The sequence below is a fragment of the Zeus faber genome (genome assembly GCF_960531495.2).
Source record: "Zeus faber genome assembly, chromosome: 11".
Lineage (NCBI taxonomy): Eukaryota > Metazoa > Chordata > Actinopteri > Zeiformes > Zeidae > Zeus > Zeus faber.
The window spans coordinates 33,291,893-33,311,822 of NC_137205.1; the positions used below are offsets into that span (position 1 = coordinate 33,291,893).

The following is a 19,930-nucleotide window of genomic DNA, read 5'->3' on the forward strand; positions in this document are numbered from 1 at the left end:
GACAGAGGCAGGCAGGCTGACGGACTGATGGACAATCACTCAGACAGACAGACAGGGTGGCAGACAGATTGATGGAGAGCCATTCAGGCAGACAGACGGACGGTCAGGCAGGCAGACAGATTGATGGACAGTCACTCAGACAGACAGACAGATCGGCAGGCAGACAGATTGATGCACAGTCATTCAGACAGACAGGCAGACAGACAGGTTGATGGACAGTCATTCAGGCAGACAAATTGATGATAAGTTCAAGTTCAAGAGATTATTTATGGATAGTCATTCAGACGGACAGACAGGTGGACAGACAGGCAGGCAGACAGATTGATTGACAGTCATTCAGACAGACAGACAGATGGACAGGCAGGCAGACAGATTGATAGACAGTCATTCAGACAGACAGACAGATGGATGGACAGTCATTCAGACAGACGGACAGATTGATGGACAGTCATTCAGACAGATAGACGGAGGGACAGACAGGCAGGCAGACAGACAGGGAATTAGATTCAACCAGATTGCACATTAGAGCACTTAACATGCTTTATTTCAGCATCCAAAATAATTAAAAACATCTCAAATTATTATACATATACAAATAGTACAGATCCGTGTCCGTGTGTCTGTCTGCGTCTCGCTCTCTGTGGGAACCTCCAATACAGAACAATGTGAAAAACAAAAAAAAACGCCCTCCGGCCCCTGACCCCTGACCCCGCCCTCCACCGGGGCAGAGCAGCCGTAGCACCGCGAGGCCGCGGGGACCTCGGAGAGAAAGCGGCACCTTGTCGTTAGCATCGACCTTTGACACTGATGATGCTGCAGGAAAGGAGGAGGAAGCCGTGTTGCTCTGCGGGGGCTTTAATGTGACTTTGGAAAGAGAGAGAATACACAGAGCCACCGACACACCGGCTATGAAATCACACATCGCCGAAACAGAGGGGATGACATCACAGAGGGGATGACATCAACTGTGAGTCGCTGGGGGCGGAGTCTGGCGCAGGCAGAGGAACTGGAGACGACTTGTCAGTTTGACTGTTTATTCAACAACACCTGAACTTGGTACAAAGCAAAATGTTTTTGGGAGTTTGTCTCTCGCCCTCTAGAGTCCCGGGCCGTGGGGGGGCGGGGGGGGGGGGTGTTTTTACACAAGCATATATTATTTTCTTGCTGCCAGTGAAACAAAATGTCTTCTCTAAGGCCTCTTGGGTGGTGGTGGTGGTGGTGGTGGTGGTGAAAAAAGAATCAAACCAAAGGTCAGAAATTGTAGAAAGTAGTGGTCCCAAACATGGCGCGGCAGCCATCTTGTTGCAGAGTGTGAGTTTCTGGGAAGGATGGAGCAGCAGATGGACTGCAGGAGCAACGAGGGGTGGACTTTTCAGAACCCAAAAAATTGCGTTTGAAAAAAAACTAAAAAGGTTTTTGGTGGGTTTTGTTTTTGAGAGAGATCGCTGATAGAAAAAATAAAACACACATACACACAACAACAATTTCAAGTCCAGATTTCTCTTTTTACAAGAAGCACACGGGTCCCACTTCCAGGCCAAACTCCTGCTCCGGAGCTCCCACGTCCACAGGCGCGATGTCGATGACGGGCAGGCGAGATGTTTTCGTTGTCTTGTAATCGATGACTGTTTTGCCCCAAGCGCCAGTGTGCGACTGCAACAGAAAGAGAGGAGGAGGGAGGGTTAGAATCCAGACTGGCTTTGCGTGGAGGTGGTGGTATTTATATGTATGTATTTATATGTAAGTACTATATATATATATATATATATATATATATATATATATATATATATATATATATATATATATATATACTGTATGCATGTATTTGTATGTGTATGCGTGCTGCATGTGTTCATACATATACAACAGATGAAAGCCTTGGTGATTGGCTGCTGCTTTGACACACATGCTCTATGTCTAAATGTCAGGCGTGTTGTCATGGCAGTGTGTGCTGCAGGTCCTGGATCTGCTTCAGTGCTCTCACCGTGCATCCGTCTTCCAGGACGCTGTAGGTGAAGCGGCTGTTGCCCTCAGCTCTGATCTCGATCTCGTTGGATCCCTGCAGCAGCAGAGCCTTCTTCAGGTTCCCTGCGGTGGCGTCCATGTAGGCCACGCTGTTCTTGCAGTGGTAGGTGATGTTCTGAGACGCCTCGGTGGACATGAGACGCAAGAAGGTCATCTGGATGTTCACGTCCTCGGGGATGGAGCCCTCGCTGCCATACTCGAACTGGAGGGAGGGAGAGATGGAGAGAGGGAGCATTTTGTAAATTGTCGGTGTGAAGTCAGAGACGGTTGGACAGGAGATGATGAAGGAGGAGAGGATTGTAGCGTTCCTCACCTGGAAGCCGTCGGTCATGGTCTCTCCGAACCAGATGTGCTTCTTCTCCTTCAGGTTCTTGCTGATGTACCAGTTCTTCCTCTGGACCTGGCTCTCGGTGGGGGACACGCAGGTCTCACCGGTGTCCATGTTGCAGTAAACCTTGATGGCATCCTGAGTGCAGCCCTGGTCGGGGTCGATCCAGTACTCTCCTGCAGGAGGAGACGAGAGGAGGAGAGAGGGAAATTAATCTCCATAAACAGTTCCACCAAGTGGCCGATGCGGCTTCCTTGCTGTTCCAGTGCTCCCGTTCTACACCCAGTGGGACTCACCGCTCTTCCAGTCAGGGTGGCACATCTTCAGGTCTCTGCAGGTTCTTGCCGGGTTCTTGCGGGTGCCGTCGGGACTTCTGATCTGCTCGATCTGCTGGCTGAGGCTCTTCAGGGTGCTGTCCACCTCCAGGTCACGGTCACGCATCACGTTGGCATCGTCAGCGTGGAACATGCGGAAGGGATCGGGAGCCTTCTCCTGGGGCTGAGAGATGAAGCCCATGTCGAAGCCGCCGCCAGGGGCACCGGGAGGTCCGGGGGGTCCGGGAGGTCCTGTGGGTCCCTGTTACAGGAACAGGAAGGAGAGTTTACCGCATCTGTCCATGTGAAACTTCAAAGAGGAAGCTCAAAGTGTCTGTAGGGAAAATCACCCCAGAAATTAACTTATGACAGACAGACAGACAGACAGACAGACAGACAGACTGTTGGACTCACCGCAGGTCCCATCTCTCCAGAGCGTCCTCGGGGTCCAGGGGGTCCAGTAGGTCCAGGAAGACCACTCATACCGTCTTTACCAGGAGAACCAGCAGATCCAGAGGGGCCCTGAAGGGGGCAGCAGAGACCCAATTTAAACCCACTTCTACTTGACAATACAGAAATCTTTGAGTGTGTATATTGTGTGTGTCTGTTGTGTGTGTGTGTGTGTGTGTGTTGGCGTGCACGCTAGCTGACTCACTCTGGGTCCAGCAGGTCCAGATGTACCAGCGGGTCCTTGTTCTCCACTGGAACCCTGAAAACACACAAAGCATTTCAGATCCTTCCTGTCCGCGTGAAGGGACATCAGAAACATCTGGACTTTCAGGGAAGTGTTGACATACAGTGGATCCTGGGGGTCCCTGCATGCCGGTGAATCCACGGTGTCCCTTCATGCCTCTCTCTCCAGCCTCTCCGCTCTCTCCCTTGTCTCCACGAGCTCCAGCAGCACCCTACAAACACACACATTACGTTGCCATTAACGTGAGCAAGGCAACCAGAGGGATGCTTGAACTGGTGCTAACTTGACGCTATCTTGCTAGCTTGAGTCAGTTCATGTAAATGTGGACAAAACAGGAAGCTGATAAGAACCTTCCTGATGAGGTAGCAAGAAAACAGGAAGTGCCCTTGCTAAGGGGACAGAGCCTACACTTCTTGTCTTGTTTCCCTGGTTGAGTTGTCGCTTTCTACTGGTTTGTGTTGCTGGTTTTAGTTTCAGAGGGACTTACAGCAGGGCCACGAGGACCAGCGGGGCCGGCAGGGCCAGCGGGACCAGCAGGGCCCTAGAAAGAAAGAGGGAGAGGGGAATCAATCATTTAGAATGAGCTGGATGTGGAAGTGCTGATGTCTACAACATAGACAATAGAACAGTGTTATTGTTGTTTGAGCTTTAGAAGATCAAGTGATGAAAACTGAGAATAATATCACGCTGACAATGAAACAAGGTGACTTCATTAAGTGGGAACAACATGAAGGACAAATGGAGTGGTAACAAGATGGCCGCAGCACTCACGGTTTCTCCACGGTCTCCACTCTTTCCAGCGGGTCCGACGGGTCCAGGGGCACCGGGGGGTCCGGGAGCTCCAGCGGCTCCAGCAACGCCGCTCTCACCACGATCTCCCTGTAGAACACATTTACACAGACAAGTCAGACATGGAGCAGGCACCTACTTCTCAGCAACTCTCACAACTCCCAGAGGTTCCACTGGAGGCCAGGAAGGGAGTTCTGGGTTTGTTGTGGTCCAGTGCCATTAAGTGTCGGTTGGATCCATGCGTTGGTTCCATGTAATGTTGGTTGTAGATGGTGATAGGATGTAGAAGGTGTCGGTTCTAGGGAGCATTGGTTCTAGCAGATGTTGGATCTATGTATTGTTGGCTCTGGGTGGTGTTGGATCTGTCATTGAGTCCACTCGCCTTGGGTCCAGCAGCTCCATCACGACCAGAGGCTCCCTCGTTACCAGGAGAACCCTGAATGAGGGAAAACGGGGTTAGACAAGCCAGATAGATCCTCCATTGGAAAGGTCCAAGACTTGTGCAGACTGAGTGCTGAGGGACATTTGTTTGTTCATACCTCACGTCCAGCCTCACCAGGGGCACCGGCCAGGCCAGAGGGTCCCATGGGTCCAGGTGGTCCACGCTCACCAGAAGGTCCACCAGATCCCTGCTTTCCAAGCTCACCCTGGGGAACACAAACAGACAGTGTCAGGTAGCCCAACCAGGCCCAGAAGGAAATGCATAAGAACTACTGTTAGTCTGGTTCAGTGCAACTCCTTGGCTTTGTCTTCCCAACAGTGGTCTGAGGATTATTTTTACAATTAAAACCTTCTCTTACATGTCATTATAAATTGCCTGTAGCTGGATACACTTACTCAGGGTAATCTCAGCACTAAAATCCTGCTTTGCTAGTTGATGCAGAGTACTAGTCTACGCATCCATTCCAAGTAGACCAGATCATACTGCCTTGACCTCCTGCAGGATGTTTCTGTTTAACCAGGTCATGGTTAAATCCAGGTTCATGTATGTTAATGGTGTTAGCAATGTAGCTAAACAGTAATTTGGAGCTGCTCTTCGGTTCTGAACATTGAGTTTTAGAGTATCTGCTAAGTTAGTCTACTGTACAGTAACCAGTCACCATCAAGTTAAATATATGGGATGTGCTGGTAATGTAAGGCATGTGGAGGTTTGCACATTGAGTCAGTCTTGGTTCTGCCATTTCTGCAACTTACAGAAGGTCCGGGCAGACCAGGGAATCCTCTCTCTCCTCTCTGTCCGGGCAGACCAACGATACCACGCTGACCAGAGATACCAGAAGGTCCTGGGATACCAGAAGGTCCCTGCAGACAGAAGGAGTGTTAGACATGAGTATGTGAGGGCAGTTGAGGTAGTAGCAGGAGTTTCGGTGTGTTCCATTGAGAATACTCACGGCACTGCCCTCAGCTCCGGGGTTACCCTTCTCTCCCTGGGATCCTGGGGGTCCAGCAGGTCCGACCTCGCCAGCGCGACCAGAGGGTCCGGTCTCTCCACGGTTTCCCTTCTGTCCCTCCTTACCAGCGACTCCAGAAGGGCCAGGGGGTCCAGCGTTACCCTGAGGGAGAAAGTGGTGTAGTTATTATAAATCACTTTCTATTAACAGGAAGTAGTGATGACATCACTGGAAATACTTACAGCGGGGCCGGGAGGTCCAACCCTGCCAAGGCCTCCTGGGAAACCAGTAGCACCCTGGAGAGAAAGAGAGAGAGAGAGAGAGAGATGGACAGGTTTGTTGGCCAGGATGTAAAATGTCTGATAACAAACTACCGACAGACAGACAGACAGACAGACAGACAGACAGACAGACAGGTGGGAGGGAGATGCTTACAGGGGATCCAGCAGGTCCGCGGGCGCCCTTGGATCCGGTGTTTCCAACGGGTCCCTGATTGGACACAACACAGTGTCGGTCAAATCAAAGTATGCAGTGTGTGTGTGTGTGTGTGTGTGTGTGTGTGTGTGTGTGTGTGTGTGTGTGTGTGTGTGTGTGTGTGTGTGTGTGTGTGTGTGCATTTGTGCGTGCGTGTGCGTGTGTGTGTGTTTGTGTCAGTGTGTGCATGCTCACCTGAGGTCCGGGGGCTCCAGTAGGTCCAGCAGGTCCAGGTGGGCCAGCGTCTCCCTTAGCACCGTTATCTCCAGACTCTCCCTTAGCTCCAGGCTGGCCATCAGCGCCCTGATAGGACGGCACAAACATTATTACTGCTTCATGTTTATTCTTCATATCATAATCATGTTTGGAGGATGATCTCATTCTAATGAAGAACTTTGGAGATGCTGTGGGAGGAATGTCAGGAAATGTCTGGAAAATGTTCATCTCCTGCGAGTGTGAGGACCTGAGAGAGGCCTTCATAGTGACTCTTGAGGTGTGGTCACTTACAGGGGGTCCAGCGAAGCCGGCGGGTCCAGGGGATCCAGACTCTCCACGCTCGCCCTTAGAGGAAGAGAGAGAGTTAGCCTCCGGGATTCAACAGAAGTTTGAACAGTACCCTCAATACTATTAAGAGTTATTAACTATTAAATAGAAAACATGACAGTTGAGTCTTCCTCTGTCCTTCCATCATGCAGCATCCCCCCGTGGCCACGCCCATCTGACCACTGAGCCTCAAATTTAACCTAGGTGCTTCTTAGGCTCCTAGCGCAACATCGGCTGTGTATAAAACAATCTCTTCCTGACAAATGTTGATATGAGATTTTGAGGGGACTGGACTGTGACGTGTCTGACCCTAACTGAAGAAAGTGACGGAGAGAACCGGACAAAGCAGGAAACTCACAGGTCCTCCACGGGCTCCAGCAGGTCCAGCAGGTCCAGAGGCACCAACTTCTCCCTTGTCACCAGGAGCTCCGGCTGGGCCAGGGGGTCCGATAGGTCCAGTCATTCCACGGATACCGTCCTTACCTGGAGCTCCATCGGTACCCTTGGCTCCAGAGTCACCCTGGAGGTGGAGGAAACAGTTATAACTAAGTACTGATTATCAATAACTAGTAATCAGCTAATTCCAGGAGGGAAAATAACTCAAACTTATGAGTTGATGGAAACAATGTGAAGGAACTGAAATGGACGATGAGGATTTTACTAAATCCTAATTATTTGTACGACAGTCATCAACTAAAATGTTATGACCCTGCTGGGATGTACTGGCTTCTACTGGGATGTACTGGCTTCTACTGGGATGTACTGGGATGTATTGGGGTGTACTGGGTTTTACTGGGATGTACTGGCTTCTACTGGGATGTACTGGGATGTACTGGGGTGTACTGGGTTTTACTGGGATGTACTGGCTTCTACTGGGATGTACTGGGTTTTACTGGGATGTACTGGCTTCTACTGGGATGTACTGGCTTCTACTGGGATGTACTGGGATGTACTGGGGTGTACTGGGTTTTACTGGGATGTTATGGGTTCTATGGGGATGTGCTGGGTTCTACTGGGATGTACTAGGTTTTACTGGGATGTACTGGCTTCTACTGAGATTTACTGGCTTCCACTGGGATGTAATGGCTTCTACTGGGATGTACTGGATTCTACTGGGGTGTACTGGCTTCTACTGGGATGTACTGGCTTCTACTGGGATGTACTGGCTTCTAGTGGGGTGTACTGGGTTTTACTGGGATGTACTGGCTTCTGCTGGGATGTACTGGCTTCTACTGGGATGTACTGGCTTCTACTGGGATGTACTGGGATGTACTGGGGTGCACTGGGTTTTACTGGGATGTACTGGCTTCTACTGGGATGTACTGGGTTTTACTGGGATGTACTGGGTTCTACTGGGATGTTCTGGGTTTTGCTGGGATGTACTGGGTTCTACGGGGATGTACTGGGTTCTACTGGGATGTTCTGGGTTTTACTGGGATGTACTGGGTTCTACTGGAATGTACTGGGTTCTACTGGGTTCTACTGGGATGTACTGGGTTCTACTGGGATGTACTGGGTTCTTCCGGGATGTACTGGGTTTTACTGGGATGTTCTGGGTTTTACTGGGATGTAATGGGTTCTACTGCGATGTACAGGGTTTAACTGGGATGTACTGGGTTCTACTGGGATGTTCTGGCTTCCACTGTGATGTACTGGGTTCTACTGGGATGTTCTGGGTTTTACTGGATGTACTAGGTTCTACTAGGATTTTCTGGGTTTTACTGGGATTTACTGGGTTCTACTGGGATGTAATGGGTTATACTGGGATGTACTGGGTTCTACTGGTACGCTGGACTGGGATGTACCGGGTACTGTTGTACTGTGTTGTACTGTGTTGAACTGGTGGTATACTCACTCTGTCTCCCTTGAGTCCTGGAAGTCCAGCAGCGCCGCGCTCTCCGGGCATTCCCTGCAGTCCTGGGGGTCCCTGAGCACCGGGGACACCGGGTGCACCAACGTCTCCCTGGTGGGGGGGGGGGGGTTAAATGCACTTAAAACTTGGACATTTGTATATTTGTACACACCACTACACCATTTGTAATACTCCTGCATTTTGCAGTGACACAAATAGACAGAGTACCTTGGCTCCATCGTTTCCGCCGGAACCGGGGGAACCACGGGCTCCAGCAGGTCCAATAGCACCGGGGGCTCCACGCTCTCCAGGGAAACCTCTATCACCCTGGAGGGGGGGGGGGGGGGGGGAAGTCCATGGTTTCATTTGCTCTCGATATAATGCTCTATATGGGGGGGTGGGGGTTGAAGAGGAGAGATGATGATGATGATGATCATGATGAAGATACGTACTCTGGATCCAGCGGGGCCGGGGGCTCCAGCCTCTCCAGAAAGACCCTACGAGGACAGAGAGGAGAACTTCCTGTTAGAGTCACTATGCTGTCACAGAGGTCCGGACCACGGTTTGGACCAAGGTCCAGACCACGGTTTGGACCAAGGTTTGGACCACGGTTTGTACTGCAACATGGACCACAGTGATCCAGAAGCAGAAGGTCGTGGAAGATCAGCTCCGGTTCGCTACCTGCTCTCCTGGCTTGCCAGTCTCTCCAACAGCTCCCTGGGGTCCGGGAAGTCCCTGGAACCCTGGAGGTCCAGAGGGACCCTGCTCTCCTCTCTCACCGGAAGGTCCCTGTACAGAGAGGAAGAGGAGAGTGAGGAGGAGGAGTGTGTTGTTGTGAAGTTAAGCTGTATTGCATCATGGGTGTGTGACTAACAGCAGGTCCGGCGGCACCGGGTGCTCCAACATCTCCATCTTTGCCAGCGGCACCCTGGGAAAACATGGCCAACAGGTTAACAGGTCAGCTGGTGACACAGTAGAGCTTCTACTGCAGTCGACAAGAGTTTGAGGTAGAACAGAATAGAATACTCACAGCGGCACCGGTAGGTCCCATCACTCCTCTCTCGCCAGGCTTTCCACCGTCACCCTACAGACAGGCAGAAAGGCAGACAGGCAGACAGACTTAGATTTAAGCATGGAGATTCTCTAAGGGTCCAAAGCTTTGACTCCAGCCATGGGATGTTGCACTCACAGCAGCTCCCTTGGGTCCAGGGAAGCCCATGACACCGGGCTGACCTCTGGCTCCTACGGAGCCGGGGGGTCCGGGGCGGCCATCTTGTCCAGCTTGTCCCTGGTGTAGAGGAAGAGGACGGAAATGAGGAGAGTAAAGATGATGAAGAGTGTAAATGAATCAGAAGAAGAGGTGTTCCACGCTCTCAAGATGGCGGTGAAGCGGGAACTCACAGTAGGTCCAAGTTTGCCGTCAGGTCCGGGGCTGCCAGGGCTGCCAGTCAAACCCTGGAGGTCAGAGGTCACAGGTCAGCACAGGACAGACAGGCAGACAGACAGACAGACAGGCAGACGGACAGAACTGGTTCTTACCTTGGATCCAGGCATACCAGGCTCACCGTTGCGTCCTGGCTCTCCAGTAGCACCCTTGGGTCCGACCACCCCAGGGCCTCCACGCTCACCAGGGGCTCCCTGGAGAGAGGGAGCGGATGTTTAGGGTGTGTTCAGTGTGTATGTTTTAGTGTGTGTGGGTTTGTTTGTGTGTGAGTGTGTTGCTCACCTTGAGCCCAGCTGCACCATCAGCACCAGGGAAACCACGACCACCAGGGGCCCCCTGTGGAGACAGCCAGACTTCATGAGAAGAGTCGTGGGGTGCTTTAGCGCTGAAGCTCAGTTTCACTATAAGTCCAACCATCGCAGAATTAGGATTATTTGTGTCGACTGGGGAATGCGAGGACACCAGGACCAGCCGTCAAGACCAGTTATTCATTAACTCTCAAAATAACTCAAAACCTCAAACTCGTTTGTCGGATTGCAGAGCGCTAGATTGTTTGAGGAACAAGCGCACCCTAGTTCTAAGTTCAGATACTGAATCATCCAAGAATGTCAATTGTTTCATTAGTGGCTCCAAATAGTCTTTCTCCCATAGGTCTTGTGTTTCTTCCTGTCTGCTTCTCTCTCTATCTGTCTTTTCCTCAGTGTCTCTCTGCTCAGGTTGTTGTGTTTTCATGGCTGGTCTGTAGCAGCAGACAGCACTGCAGCTCAGTTTCACTGTGCCCACTGCTGCTCATCAATGCTTATAACCGTGTAGCTTGTCATGGTCTACAGTACACTACGGGAGTGATAAAACCGCTACGTACACGCTCGCCGGGTGCACCACGGCCTCCAGCAACACCAGGTTCTCCACGAGCTCCACGCTTTCCCTCTTCACCAGCAGATCCGGGGGGGCCCTGGACTCCTGCTGCACCCTGGGAAATACAGAAGTGGCAGCATGAAGCATGTGGTAGGAGTTCTAGACTGATCAGAGCTCAACAGAGTGCTTTGTGTGTTTAGTGTGTGTAGTGACTATTTAGTGTGTTTACACTGTGTTTATAGTGTGTTTAACATCTATTAAGTGTGTGTTGTGAACTCACGGCCTCTCCCTTGGCACCAGCCTCTCCTTTTGATCCTGGGGCTCCAACCTCACCCTGAACACCAACAAACAAACAATAAACCATAAACAACAAATAACAGCACGAGTGAGATCAACGTACATTGTAATCTGTTTGATCATGTATCTCATAAAAATATTAATATATCAACATCATATCAATATTTCAGGGTGTCTCACAGTGTTTCCTTTGGGTCCGGGGGCTCCAGCAGCACCCTGGGATCCTGGAGGTCCACGAGGTCCAGGGAAGCCAGGAGCTCCAGCAACACCAGTACCACCCTGCAGGGGGCAGCACATCGCAATCAGCACGTCACAATCACACACAATCCTGTAACCCCTTATGCCTTGCTGCACATGGAATAAAACCCCCAACCCTGCAGTGTGGGCGTGGCTACTTACAGGTCCTCCCTTGGCACCAGGAGCTCCATCAGCACCGTTGTTACCCTAATAGACAGAGGTGGTTGGTCAGTTGATTGGTCAGGTGGTTGGTCAGGTGGTTGGTCAGGTGGTTAGTCAGTTGGTTGGTCAGTTGATTGGTCAGTTGGTTGGTCAGGAGATTTGGTCAGGTGGTTGGTCAGTTGGTTGGTCAGGTGGTTGGTCAGTTGGTTGGTCAGGTGGTTGGTCAGTTGGTTGGTCAGTATTTACTTACAGCAGGTCCAGCAGCACCAGCGGGTCCAGGGTTACCGGGCTCTCCACGGGCTCCAGCGGGGCCCTCGGCACCACGACCACCCTGGGGTCCAGCGTCTCCCTGGAAGACAGAACCAAGGGGGTGTCAGAACACTCTAAGAGAGGGAGGAGGAAGGTTCTGGAGGAGGAGGAGGAGGAGGAGGAATAATCGCTGTTCAGGTTCCCCTCAAATCATGTTTACTGGGCTTCAAAATAAAAGTCCTCACATTTGGCAGCGTAGACCTTAACTAATGTGGTCATCATCATATAAGTAAATCTTTGGAATTCATTAAAAAAAAAAAGTAGAGGTGTTGACCCTGTAGGCGGTTTGGACCTGAGGTCAAAGGTCATGTGGGTATGGTCCAAATCTTTATGTTGAAGGTTATTAAACCTTATTAGGCTGAAATCTCAACAAAGGAAACGTTGTTGTCTCACACCTCCGCTCCTGAGGGGGAGTGCCCCCTGGTGGGGGAAGACAGGAGGGAAAGACAGATGTGATAGGAAATGGGAGAAAGAAAGGAGGGAAGAGAGGAAAGGAGAAGAGGAAACAAGAAGAGAGGAGATGAAAGGAGGGCAGAGGAGAGGAGAGGAGGTGTCGTGATACCTTGGATCCAGGGCCTCCAGGGAAGCCAGGGGGTCCAGCAGGGCCGGTGGGGCCCTAAACACAAACAGAGGAGATTCAGTACCAACACCACTACTACCTTTATCAATACTGCTATCTTTATCAATACTGCTACCTTTACCAATACTGATACCTTTATCAATACTGCTACCTTTACCAATACTGATACCTTTATCAATACTGCTAACTTAATCAATACTGATACCTTTATCAATACTGCTAACTTTATCAATACTGATGCCTTTATCAATACTGATACCTTTATCAATACTGATTACTTTATCAATACTGCTACCTTTATCAATACTGATACCTTTATCAATACTGATACCTTTACCAATACTGATACCTTTATCAATACTGATACCTTTACCAATACTGATACCTTTATCAATACTGATACTTTTATCAACTATCTACTCCAGGATGAAGCTGGACTGCTCCAGTATCCACATGGACACAGATCCACATGGTTCTGGATGTTCTACGTGGTTCTGGATGTTGCAGTTCTCTACACTCCTAAGTGGTTCTAAAAGGTTCTAGAATGTTCTAGGTGGGTCAAGGTGCAGGTTGGACTTACTGGAGGTCCAGCAGCACCAGCAGCTCCATCGTTACCACGAGCTCCCTGCAGGACACAGATCATAAAGCATTATTGATCGGTTCATTGATTAATGGAATAGAATAGGTGTGTGTGTGTGTGTGTGTGTGTGTGTGTGTGTGTGTGTGTGTGTGTGTGTGTGTGTGTGTGTGTGTGTGTGTGTGTGTGTGTGTGTGTGTGTGTGTGTGTGTGTGTGTGTGTGTGTGTGTGTGTGTGCTTACAGCAGCTCCAGAAGGTCCAGCACGACCTCTCTCACCAGGCAAGCCACGAGGTCCCTGAGAGAGGGGGAGATGGAGGGGGAGAGGTGGAGATGGAGGGAGAGAGGGGGAGATGGAGGGGGAGAGGTGGAGATGGAGGGAGAGAGGGGGAGATGGAGGGAGAGAGGTGGAGATGGAGGGAGAGAGGTGGAGATGGAGGGAGAGGTGGAGATGGAGGGAGAGAGGGGGAGATGGAGGGAGAGGTGGAGATGGAGGGAGAGAGGGGGAGATGGAGGGAGAGGTGGGGTCACTACTAGGAACTTCACTCTCCAACACAACTACAAGGATCCAAGATGGCGTCTCTACTCACCATAGCACCGGGGGTTCCGTTCTCTCCGGGGGATCCGGCCTCACCCTGTCAGGGACAGAAGGGGGGAGTCAGATGGAACAACAAGAGAGAGAGAGAGAGAGACAGAGAGAGAGAGACAGGGAGATGGAGTCTGACCTTGGGGCCAGCAGGGCCGGACTCTCCCTTGGCTCCGTCCAAACCACTGAATCCCTAGAGGGGGGGGGGGGGGGGAGTAAGGCATGATGGTGAGATTGTCTCCTGGTTGTAGGTGATGACTCATTTTGGTTTCCAGGACTCACTCTGTGTCCCTTGATGCCTGGAAGTCCTGGAGTTCCTGGGAATCCCCGAGCTCCCTGGGGGGCAGAGAAAGTGGTGCTTAGCTCCACCCAAACTTTCTTCTAATTCCTGTCTGAGCTTTGCTTCTGGTTGTGGATCCACCTCCACTCCTTGGTTATTGGAGCATAATAATAAACAGCCTAATCCTCCAACTATTTCTCCAAACATGGCTGACTGACCACTTCCTGCTTGTACAACTACCAACTGGATAACTGTTGTCATGGAAACTCACCTGTGGGCCGGCGGGTCCACGCTCCCCTCCGCGACCGGGCTTACCAGACTCCCCCTGATAGAGAGAGAAAGAGAGAGAGTGAATAGATAGATAGACTGATGGACAGACAGACGGATAGACTGATGGACAGACAGACGGATAGACTGATGGACAGACAGACGGATAGACTGATGGACAGACGACGGATAGACTGATGGACAGACAGATGACTCACATCCTCTCCGTTCTTTCCTGGGGGGCCGGCGGATCCACGGGGGCCCATGGGTCCCTGAAAGAAACACACAGTAAAGTTAGTGTGGATGTGTATATGTGTGTGTGTGTGTGTGTGTGTGTGTGTGTGTGTGTGTGTGTGTGTGTTAGCAGACTTACAGCTGAACCAGCCTCACCGGGCTCACCGGGTGGTCCAGTGAATCCCTGGGGTCCCTGCAGGGGGCGACAAACACCACACATTAAGAGCGGTACTTTTGTAGTACATACCTGCTAAAAAACGACTACTGACAATAGTACTATGGCAGTAAATACAACTGAAGGATGAATACAATTATATGAAAGCAAATACTACTGCGGGATGAAGACAACTATATGACAGTAAATACTACTGTGGGATGAATGCAACTATATGACAGTAAATACTACTGTGGGATGAATACAACAGTAAATACTACTGTGGGATGAATACAACTATATGACAGTAAATACTACTGCAGGATGAATACAATAATATGACAGTTAATACTACTGCGGGAAAAATACAACTATAGGACAGTAAATACTACTACTGGATGAAATCAACTATATGACAGTAAATACTACTGTGGGATGAAGACAACTATATGACATTAAATACTACTGTGGGATGAATACAACTATGTGACAGTAAATACTACTGCCGGATGAATACAACAGTAAATACTACTGCAGCATGAATACAACTATATGACAGTAAATATTACTGCTGGAAAAATACAGCTATATGACAGTAAATACTACTGCCGGATAAATTCAACTATATGACAGTACGGAGGGAAGAATACAACAGTAAAAACTACTGCAGGATGAATACAATTATATGACAGTAAATACTACTGTGGCATGAATACAACTTTATGACAGTAAATACTACTGTGAGATGAATACAACTATATGACAGTTAATACTACTGCAGCATGAATACAACTATATGACAGCAAATAATACTGCAGGATGAAAACAACTATATGACATTAAATACCACTGCAGGATGAATACAACTATATGGCAGTAAATATAACTGTGGGATGAATACAACCATATGACAGTAAATACTACTGCGGGATGAATACAACTATATGACAGTAAATAATACTGCAGAATGAAAACAACTATATTACAGTATTTACTACTGCAGGATGTTAACAACTATATGACAGTAAATACTACTGTGTGATGAATACAATTATATGACAGTAAATACTACAGCTGGATGAATACAATTATATGACAGTAAATACTACTGCGGGGGGAATACAACTATATGACAGGATATACTACTGCAGGATGAATACATCTATATGGCAGCAAATACTACTGCAGAATGTATACAATTGTATGACAGTAAATACTACTGCGGGATGGATACAACTATATTACATTAAATACTACTGTTGGATGAATACAATTATATGACAGTAAATACTACTGCATGATGAATAGAATTATATGACAGTAAATACTACTGCGGGGTGAATACAACTATATGGCAGTAAATACTACTGCAGGGTGAATACATCTATATGGTAGTAAATACTCACAGTAAACAACAACAATGGGCATGAAATACTAAACTCTACTTTCATCTGTGGACGTATTACTCTGGTCTGATGTGACAGGATGACCTCACAAAGAACCTCAGGAGCTGTAGGTCCGCTACAGAACTTCCTGTCTGAGGGAAGCTACACCAACTTCATGTTGTTGTCGTCATCATGTTATGAGGTGTTGATGTCAGGATGTGATGTCATGAGGTAAAGTGACGATTTCATGATGTGATGAGGTAAAGCAATGATGTCATAATGTGGTGTCATGACGTGAGGTGATGATGTCATGAGGTAAAGATGCCATGAGGGGAGGTGATGATGTCATGAGGTGATGATGTCATGAGGAGACTTGTTCTTTCTAAGACAGCTCTTGTCCTACCGGGAGGCTAGCACAGGAAGTGATGCAGGGAGAACAGGAAGTAGGGAGGAGTACTCACGCTAGCACCGGGAGATCCTGGGGGTCCGCGGGGTCCCATGGGGCCCTGTCAATCAAACGGAGAGGCGGAGTCAGTGTGACATCACAGACGGCGCAACGTATCCATAACTTCAATCTTCAGAATACAAAACTGATGTGTGTGTGTGTGTGTGTGTGTGTGTGTGTGTGTGTGTGTGTGTGTGTATGTGTGTGTGTGTGTGTGTGTGTGTGTGTGTGTGTGTATGTGTGTGTGTGTGTGTGTGTGTGTGTGTGTGTGTGTGCGTGTGTGTGTGTGTGTGTGTGTGTGTGTGTGTGTGTGTATGTGTATGTGTGTGTGTGTGTGTTCACACCATAGGTCCAGGCACAGGCATGGGAATAGATTTATCGTCGTATCCTCCAGACATCTGAGGGGAGAAGTTCTGCAGAAACACAAACAGGTAAATATTGTTATTCATAATCATCCCCAGACATCTGCCCTTCTGCCCTAACTCCTCCTTCCTATGTCCTCCCTCCTCCCTCCTTTTTCCTCCCTCTCATAATGGAGCTCTGGTTTTTCTCATATTTTGTCAGGCAGCTGGTGACTCTCCAGACTAGTTAATTGGTTATCTGGTTAGGTAGAATCATGGTAACTAGTGAACTACATGGTTGACTAGTTTTGTCCTCTTCCTCCACCTCCTCCATCCTTCTCCCCCTCTCCTCTCCTCATATGTACTAAGAGAATGTAAATACATTTTCATTTGTATATTAAAAAGTATTCACCCTCTCTTCTTCAATTCTACTTTCCTCCCTCCCTGTGTGTGACAACCTTGAGGATCTGATTCAAACCTTGAGGCTCCGCCCCCTGTTTACCTTCCAAAACAACATTTCCTTTTAAGGGAGTTTAACTCGGCTCTCACTCCAAGTCAGAAGAACCAGAGTCAAAGTCAGTGACTTCTCACTGATCAATAACCGATCAATAACTGGTCAATGACTGATCGATGACTGATCAATAACTGATCAATAACTGATTGATGACTGATCATTGACTGATCAATGACTGATCACCTGTCAGTTTGGTGAGACCAGGGGATATGGGTCCTATGTTTGATCTGTCTTGTTCATCTCTCTCTGTCAACCTGACAACCATTGTGTCAAGCTGTCGCTATGACAACCTGCACCATCACTGGGAAGACACCGGAGCTGGACTTACTCCTCCAAGGCCGGGGGGTCCAGGGGGCCCTGGGGGTCCGGGCACACCGTCCTGGCCTGGGATTCCATCGTTACCAGCAGGACCAGGCAGACCCTGCAGGAGAGAGAGAGAGAGTTGAGTTGATGGTTCAATCCCACACATTTCCTCCTCTTCATGGAGCTCTGCGTCCATGGGGCTTCACCGAGGAGCTAACGTGCTAACATGCAGTGATTCAAAGCACGGCTTCACTTGGCTTTCTGGACCTGGAGAACCTTCCACAGCCACGGACACCAGGTCAGGGCTGATCCGGGTGGATGAGGTGTTAGCAGGTTAGCATGATACAGCATTAGCCAAGATGGCCACCCTGCTACCATGACCTGGACAGTTTCAAACTCTACAGTTCTATTGGCCACAGAACCCACGAGGAAGTAGAAAAAATCTCGTTTTATCTGGCTAAAACTGACAATATCACCTTTTCAATAGTGGAACCTGCCACCTGTGGAGCAGTTAGTGCAACTCTAGACACACCATCACAACAGGAACATCAGCCCCAAGTGTGTATCACTAGGTAATCAATAGATCATTAACCCCCTGCAGATAGTGACTTAGTTGGAATTCTGCTGACATGACTGAACCTCCCAGGGCATCATGGGAATGAGGAACTGAAACACTAACGTACCCGGTCTCCCTTGGGGCCACGCTCTCCTTTGGGTCCCTGAGGAACAAAACAAAACCAAAAAGGCTGTAAGCTCGTCGTGAAAAAGATGGTAAAAAATATTACAATTAAAACTGAAAAACAAGCTCATTATATGAACCAATTCAATCTTAAAGCTTGATTGACCGAACGGATCAGCATATCTTTGTGAACAGCCATCAATCAGAAGTTGATATTCATCACACTGTTAACGATCGATAATCACAATCATAATTAAAATGTGTCCAAGCAGAATGGACTCTACTCAATGTAAGATTTAGAATATTGATCAATAATGTTGATTTATAGACAACTGAAGACAGGAGGTTGTATTTAAATGGCAAAGAGAGAAATCCAACTGATTCCCGTGATGAATGGATTGTTTACATCCTATTGTTTTTGAGATGGATGTCATCATCAATATTTACCTCAACCTGTGGCTCCTGGAAGCCTGCGGAGAGAAAGGCAAACATGTGATCAAGTCATCTGTGGAGCCACGCCCATCCACAGTCTATGTCAATATCAAGCTGCACATTCATATCATCATATCGTGATACAATGAGGTTCTGGGTGGAGGTTCTGGGTGTTCTGGGTGGAGGTCCTAGGTGCAGGTTCTGGATGTTCTGGGTGGAGGTCCTAGGTGCAGGTTCTAGGTGTTGTGGGTGGAGGTCCCAAGTATAGGTTCTAGGTGTTGTGGGTGGAGGTCCTAGGTGCGGGTTGCGGGTGTTGTGGGTGGAGGTGCTAGTACCATCGTCGGGGCAGATGGGGCAGCACTCGTCGTGGGGGATGATGGGGTTGGGGCAGTCGACCGTGTCCTCACAAATCACATCGTCGCACATGACGTTGCCGCTGTCGCACACACAGATCTGACACGGCTCCGGCTTCCACACGTCACGGTCCGCAAAGACCTGGCCGTCAAGGGTGCAGCTCCCACCGGCACCTGGGGGGAGGGAGGGGGGGGGGCGGCGTTAAACCGAGCGGCCGGGCGAGAGACGGGAGGAGAGAGAGAGATCCTCCTACTTTCAATATTTTTATTTTTACACTTTACTGACGTTGTTCCTGTGACTTCCACGTCAATAAAGCACAAGAGAAGAAACAGACAGACAGCCAGACAGACAGACAGACAGACAGACAGACAGACAGGGGGGGGTTCTGGGTTCTGGCCTGATGTGGCAGAACGAGGCCCAGACGTCCAGAGCAGCGTTCCTGAGTCCTGAGCTCAGAGGGAGGAGGCAGAGAGAGAAGGGGGGGTGGGGGGGGGAGAGGGGGAGAGAGAGGGAGGGGGAGAGAGAGGGAGGGGGAGAGAGGGGGGAGGGAGAGAGGGGGGAGGGAGAGAGAGGGAGGGGGAGAGAGGGGGGAGAGAGAGAGAGAGGAGGGGGAGGGGGGTTCTACTCTGCTGTTTCTCAAATCATTTGTTTGACGACCTCGTCGTTTTTTCCTTCAGTGGAAAAAGTTTGTAAAGTCTGCAGCATGTGTTTAAAATTACAGAGGGGGGGGGTAGAGAGAGAGGGGGGGGGGGACGTGGTGTCCAGATGTTTCTGTAGTTGCACCACTGGCCACCAGGTGTCGCCAAAAGCCACTTTAAGAGGCTCCGCAGCTGCTGCAGCGGCAGATGTGGTGCCAGAGAGACAGACAGATGGAAGGAGCAGACAGACAGATGGAGCAGACAGACCGATGGAAGGAGCGGACAGACAGATGGAAGGAGCAGACAGACAGATGAGCAGACAGACAGATGGAAGGAGCAGACAGACAGATGGAGCAGACATACAGATGGAAGGAGCAGACAGACAGATGGAAGGAGCGGACAGACAGATGGAGCAGACAGACAGATGGAAGGAGCGGACAGACAGA

General features: G+C 49.4%; 1 protein-coding gene across 1 annotated transcript in view; it reads right to left on the reverse strand.

The window, feature by feature from the left end:
* Nucleotides 1-522: 522 nt before the first annotated feature.
* The window catches only part of col1a1a (collagen, type I, alpha 1a), a 20,393-nt gene continuing 985 nt past the window's right edge, over nt 523-19,930 (reverse strand). Inside the window, exons 2-49 of the mRNA XM_080009373.1 lie at nt 18,828-19,019; nt 18,508-18,530; nt 18,065-18,100; nt 17,407-17,499; nt 16,568-16,636; nt 16,240-16,284; nt 14,379-14,432; nt 14,224-14,277; nt 14,010-14,063; nt 13,741-13,794; nt 13,598-13,651; nt 13,463-13,507; nt 13,117-13,170; nt 12,878-12,922; nt 12,280-12,333; nt 11,659-11,757; nt 11,409-11,453; nt 11,190-11,288; nt 10,993-11,046; nt 10,720-10,827; nt 10,140-10,193; nt 9,953-10,051; nt 9,815-9,868; nt 9,603-9,701; nt 9,444-9,497; nt 9,288-9,341; nt 9,095-9,202; nt 8,866-8,910; nt 8,642-8,740; nt 8,417-8,524; nt 6,920-7,081; nt 6,526-6,579; nt 6,214-6,321; nt 5,980-6,033; nt 5,787-5,840; nt 5,545-5,706; nt 5,348-5,455; nt 4,693-4,800; nt 4,536-4,589; nt 4,136-4,243; nt 3,852-3,905; nt 3,468-3,575; nt 3,326-3,379; nt 3,085-3,192; nt 2,653-2,932; nt 2,342-2,532; nt 1,988-2,230; nt 523-1,653 (exon numbers count right to left, since the gene is read on the reverse strand). Coding sequence (XP_079865499.1) covers nt 1,507-1,653; nt 1,988-2,230; nt 2,342-2,532; nt 2,653-2,932; nt 3,085-3,192; nt 3,326-3,379; nt 3,468-3,575; nt 3,852-3,905; nt 4,136-4,243; nt 4,536-4,589; nt 4,693-4,800; nt 5,348-5,455; nt 5,545-5,706; nt 5,787-5,840; nt 5,980-6,033; nt 6,214-6,321; nt 6,526-6,579; nt 6,920-7,081; nt 8,417-8,524; nt 8,642-8,740; nt 8,866-8,910; nt 9,095-9,202; nt 9,288-9,341; nt 9,444-9,497; nt 9,603-9,701; nt 9,815-9,868; nt 9,953-10,051; nt 10,140-10,193; nt 10,720-10,827; nt 10,993-11,046; nt 11,190-11,288; nt 11,409-11,453; nt 11,659-11,757; nt 12,280-12,333; nt 12,878-12,922; nt 13,117-13,170; nt 13,463-13,507; nt 13,598-13,651; nt 13,741-13,794; nt 14,010-14,063; nt 14,224-14,277; nt 14,379-14,432; nt 16,240-16,284; nt 16,568-16,636; nt 17,407-17,499; nt 18,065-18,100; nt 18,508-18,530; nt 18,828-19,019 — 4,262 coding nt within the window. The 3' untranslated portion in view covers nt 523-1,506. The remainder of the gene's footprint in view (nt 1,654-1,987; nt 2,231-2,341; nt 2,533-2,652; nt 2,933-3,084; nt 3,193-3,325; nt 3,380-3,467; nt 3,576-3,851; nt 3,906-4,135; nt 4,244-4,535; nt 4,590-4,692; nt 4,801-5,347; nt 5,456-5,544; nt 5,707-5,786; nt 5,841-5,979; nt 6,034-6,213; nt 6,322-6,525; nt 6,580-6,919; nt 7,082-8,416; nt 8,525-8,641; nt 8,741-8,865; nt 8,911-9,094; nt 9,203-9,287; nt 9,342-9,443; nt 9,498-9,602; nt 9,702-9,814; nt 9,869-9,952; nt 10,052-10,139; nt 10,194-10,719; nt 10,828-10,992; nt 11,047-11,189; nt 11,289-11,408; nt 11,454-11,658; nt 11,758-12,279; nt 12,334-12,877; nt 12,923-13,116; nt 13,171-13,462; nt 13,508-13,597; nt 13,652-13,740; nt 13,795-14,009; nt 14,064-14,223; nt 14,278-14,378; nt 14,433-16,239; nt 16,285-16,567; nt 16,637-17,406; nt 17,500-18,064; nt 18,101-18,507; nt 18,531-18,827; nt 19,020-19,930) is intronic.